The sequence below is a fragment of the Lithobates pipiens genome, unplaced genomic scaffold (assembly GCF_037356315.1).
Source record: "Lithobates pipiens isolate NorthernLeopardFrog02 unplaced genomic scaffold, aLitPip1_a1.2 Scaffold_10, whole genome shotgun sequence".
Taxonomy (NCBI): Eukaryota; Metazoa; Chordata; class Amphibia; order Anura; family Ranidae; genus Lithobates; species Lithobates pipiens.
Genome location: NW_027507686.1, coordinates 216,594,370 through 216,599,208, shown reverse-complemented (window position 1 = coordinate 216,599,208; position 4,839 = coordinate 216,594,370). Strand labels below are relative to the sequence as shown.

The following is a 4,839-nucleotide window of genomic DNA, read 5'->3' as shown; positions in this document are numbered from 1 at the left end:
AGATGGTGGTGTATGATGGGATGGACAGATGGTGGTGTATGATGGGATGGACAGATGGTGGTGTATGATGGGATGAACAGATGGTGGTGTATGATGGGATGGACAGATGGTGGTGTATGATGGGATGAACAGATGGTGGTGTATGATGAGATGGACAGATGGTGGTATATGATGGGATGGACAGATGGTGGTGTATGATGGGACGGACAGATGGTGGTGTATGATGGGACGGACAGATGGTGGTGTATGATGGGATGGACAGATGGTGGTGTATGTGGACAGATGGTGGTGTATGATGAGATGGACAGATGGTGGTGTATGATGGGATGGACAGATGGTGGTATATGATGAGATGGACAGATGGTGGTGTATGATGAGATGGACAGATGGTGGTATATGATGGGATGGACAGATGGTGGTGTATGATGGGATGGACAGATGGTGGTGTATGATGAGATGGACAGATGGTGGTATATGATGAGATGGACAGATGGTGGTGTATGATGAGATGGACAGATGGTGGTATATGATGGGATGGACAGATGGTGGGGTATGACGGGACGGACAGGTGTCAATCACAGCCAGTGAGCAGTGTCCCATAGACACACAGAGGGGACTCAGAAGCAAGCACGTATAAATGCCCCCATAACAGAAGTGCCAGCGGGGAACCTGAGAAGAGGAGGATTGAGGCTGCTTTGTGTAAAACCACTGCACAGAGCCCGTAAGTATGATGTTTATTATTTTAAAGAAATAAAAATCAAGCATTTAGAACTGATTTACAATAGCACGTGCAACATTTATCACAGAAGTAGTCAATTTACTTAAAAAAATGCGTTATTTAACAAATGTGTTCTGTTTTGCAATATTTAGCACTTACAACTAGTGTTATTTTTATATTATTTTATTGTAAAAATATAATGTTTTTTTTTCATAGGCTAAGAGTGAGTCAGATAATGATGTAAAAATGACCATACACTATATTATCCAGGTATACAGAGATATCCCGCAGATCTTCCATTGTTCTATGGATGAAGGCATGCCGGAATATGGGGCCCCTGCAACACTAATGTGTGTTTCCATATAGCCCTGTTATAAAAGTGATTTTTAGCAGTCTCATATAGTATGTATCCAGTCTATGAATGTCTCCTGAGACATGCTTCCAAAAACTCCTATAGCATGCCCACAGTCTCTGGCCATCTCTTGTATCATGTCAACAGTCTCTGACCATCTCTTGTACCACGTTTGCAGTCTCTGACTATCTCTTGTACCATGTCCTCAGTCTCTGACTATCTCTTGTACCATGTCCTCAGTCTCTGACTATCTCTTGTACCATGTCCTCAGTCTCTGGCTATCTCTTGTACCATGTCCTCAGTCTCTGACTATCTCTTGTACCATGTCCTCAGTCTCTGGCTATCTCTTGTACCATGTCCTCAGTCTCTGGCTATCTCTTGTACCATGTCCTCAGTCTCTGACTATCTCTTGTACCATGTCCTCAGTCTCTGGCTATCTCTTGTAACATGTCCTCGGTCTCTGACTATCTCTTGTACCATGTCCTCAGTCTCTGGCTATCTCTTGTACCATGTCCTCGGTCTCTGGCTATCTCTTGTACCATGTCCACAGTCTCTGACCTGTTGTGCCATGTCTGCAGTCTCCGACCATGTCTTGTATCATGTCCACAGTCTCTGACTATCTCTTGTACCATGTCCACAGTCTCCGACCATCTCTTATACCATGTCCACTGTCTCTGACCATGTCTTGTATCATGTCCACAGTCTCCGACCATGTCTTGTACCATGTCCACAGTCTCCTACCATCTCTTGTACCATGTCCACAGTCTCCAACCATGTCTTGTACCATGTCCACAGTCTCCGACCATCTCTTATACCATGTCCACTGTCTCTGACCATGTCTTGTATCATGTCCACAGTCTCCGACCATGTCTTGTACCATGTCCACAGTCTCCCACCATCTCTTGTACCATGTCCACAGTCTCCAACCATGTCTTGTACCATGTCCACAGTCTCCCACCATCTCTTGTACCATGGCCACAGTCTCCAACCATGTCTTGTACCATGTCCACAGTCTCCCACCATCTCTTGTACCATGTCCACAGTCTCCAACCATGTCTTGTACCATGTCCACAGTCTCCCACCATCTCTTGTACCATGTCCACAGTCTCCAACCATGTCTTGTACCATGTCCACAGTCTCCGACCATCTCTTATACCATGTCCACAGTCTCCGACCATGTCTTGTACCATGTCCACAGTCTCCCACCATCTCTTGTACCATGTCCACAGTCTCCAACCATGTCTTGTACCATGTCCACAGTCTCCCACCATCTCTTGTACCATGGCCACAGTCTCCAACCATGTCTTGTACCATGTCCACAGTCTCCCACCATCTCTTGTACCATGTCCACAGTCTCCAACCATGTCTTGTACCATGTCCACAGTCTCCCACCATCTCTTGTACCATGTCCACAGTCTCCAACCATGTCTTGTACCATGTCCACAGTCTCCCACCATCTCTTGTACCATGTCCACAGTCTCCAACCATGTCTTGTACCATGTCCACAGTCTCCCACCATCTCTTGTACCATGTCCATAGTCTCCAACCATGTCTTGTACCATGTCCACAGTCTCTGACCATGTCTTGTACCATGTCCACAGTCTCCCACCATCTCTTGTACCATGTCCTCAGTCTCTGACCATGTCTTGTACCATGATCACAGTCTCTGACCATGTCTTGTATCATGCCCTCAGTCTCTGACTATCTCCTGTCCTGTACCATATTGATATGGTTGATCTGTTGAGTGTACAGTATAGTGTCAGGTGTTTGGGTGATACATTTGTTGGGTATATGGAGGATTCGTGTGCTGGGTGTACAGTGTCGGGTGTATGGACTATTCATGTGCCAGGTGTGCATGACTATTCATGTGCCGGGTGTACAGTCTCGGGTGTATGGACTATTCATGTGCTGGGTGTACAGTGTCGGGTGTATGGACTATTCATGTGCCGGGTGTACAGTGTCGGGTGTATGGACTATTCATGTGCCGAGTGTACAGTGTCGGGTGTGTGGACTATGCATGTGTCGGGTGTACAGTGTCGGGTGTATGGACTATTCATGTGCTGGGTGTACAGTGTCGGGTGTATGGACTATCCATGTGTCGGGTGTATGAATGATCCATGTGTCGGGGCTCCAGGCTCCTCCCCTCCCCCTCCTCTCCATCCTCAGTGCTCGGAGATCTGCGGGCTGAGGCTGAGGCCGGTGCCCGGGGTGTGATCCCCTCTCCTCTCCGGTGTGATGAGGCTGCTGGCCGGTGCCGGTCTGTGCCTCGCCCTGGCCGCCCTCGCCCTCTTGGCGGTGGCCCTGAGCACCGATCACTGGTATGAGACGGACGCCCGGAGACACCGGGACCGGTGCAGAAAGCCGGGGGGAAAGAGGAACGATCCGGGATACATGTACACCCCGGGCCAACACCTCCCCCTCCGGGGGGAGAAATCACGGACCGCCCGCGGAGGAGAGCCGCTGTCCAGAGGAGTCCGCCTGATCTCCAGGGTGGGGGAGGTATCACACCGGGAATACCGGTACCGGGAGATCCCCTCCCCCCGCCCTTACCTGGCCATGGACAGTCACTGCACCCGCCGCTTCAACTCCACCGTGTCCGGCCTCTGGAGGAGATGTCACCGGGAGGGCTTCGACAAGGACACCGAGGAGCTCATCCTGAAAGGTGGGGGACCCAATCCGAGTACATACTGGAGAATAGGGGGGTCACCTATAGTACATACTGGAGAATAGGGTTGTCACCTATAGTACATACCGGAGAATAGGGGGGTCACCTAGAGTACATACCGGAGAATAGGGGGGTCACCTAGAGTACATACCGGAGAATAGAGGGGTCACCTATAGTACATACCGGAGAATAGAGGGGTCACCTATAGTACATAACGGAGAATAGGAGGGTCACCTATAGTACATACCGGAGAATAGGGGGATCACCTATAGTACATACTGGAGATTAGGGGTGTCACCTATAGTACATGCTGGAGAATAGGGGGATCACCTATAGTACATGCTGGAGAATAGGGGGTCACCTATAGTACATACTGGAGATTAGGGATGTCACCTATAGCACAGACCGGAGAATAGGTGGAGTCACCTATAGTACATACCGGAGAATAGGGGGGTCACCTATAGTACATACCGGAGAATAGGGGGGTCGCCTATAGTACATATCAGAGAATAGGGTGGTCACCCATAGTACATGCTGGAGATTAGGGGGGGTCACCTATAGTACATACTGGAGATTAGGGGGGCACCTATAGTACATACCGGAGAATAGAGGGGTCACCTATAGTACATACCGGAGAATAGCGGGGGTCACCTATAGTACATGCCGCAGAATAGGGGGGTCATCTTTAGTACATACCGGAGAATAGGGGGGGTCACCTATAGTACATACCGGAGAATAGGGGAGTCACCTATAGTACATACCGGAGATTAGGGGGGTCACCTGTAGTACACACTGGGGATTAGGGGGGTCACCTGCAGTACACACTGGAGATTAGGGGGGTCACTTATAGTACATACCGGAGAATAGGGGGGTCACCTATAGTACATACCAGAGAATAGGGGGTCACCTATAGTACATATAGGAGATTAGGGGGGTCGTCTATAGTACATATAGGAGATTAGGGGGGTCGCCTATAGTACATACCGGAGAATAGGGGGATTGCCTATAGTACATACCGGAGAATAGGGGGATCGCTTATAGTACATACCGGAGAATAGGGGGGTCGCCTATAGTACATACCGGAGAATAGGGGGGTCGCCTATA

The 4,839-nt window shown here is 49.3% G+C and overlaps 1 protein-coding gene across 1 annotated transcript in view; it reads left to right on the top strand.

The window, feature by feature from the left end:
- Positions 1-3,203: 3,203 nt before the first annotated feature.
- Positions 3,204-4,839, top strand: part of LOC143939616 (transmembrane protein 178B) — a 118,890-nt gene continuing 117,254 nt past the window's right edge. The window contains exon 1 of the mRNA XM_077460981.1: positions 3,204-3,732. Within this exon, the coding sequence (XP_077317107.1) occupies positions 3,306-3,732 (427 nt within the window). The 5' untranslated portion in view covers positions 3,204-3,305. The remainder of the gene's footprint in view (positions 3,733-4,839) is intronic.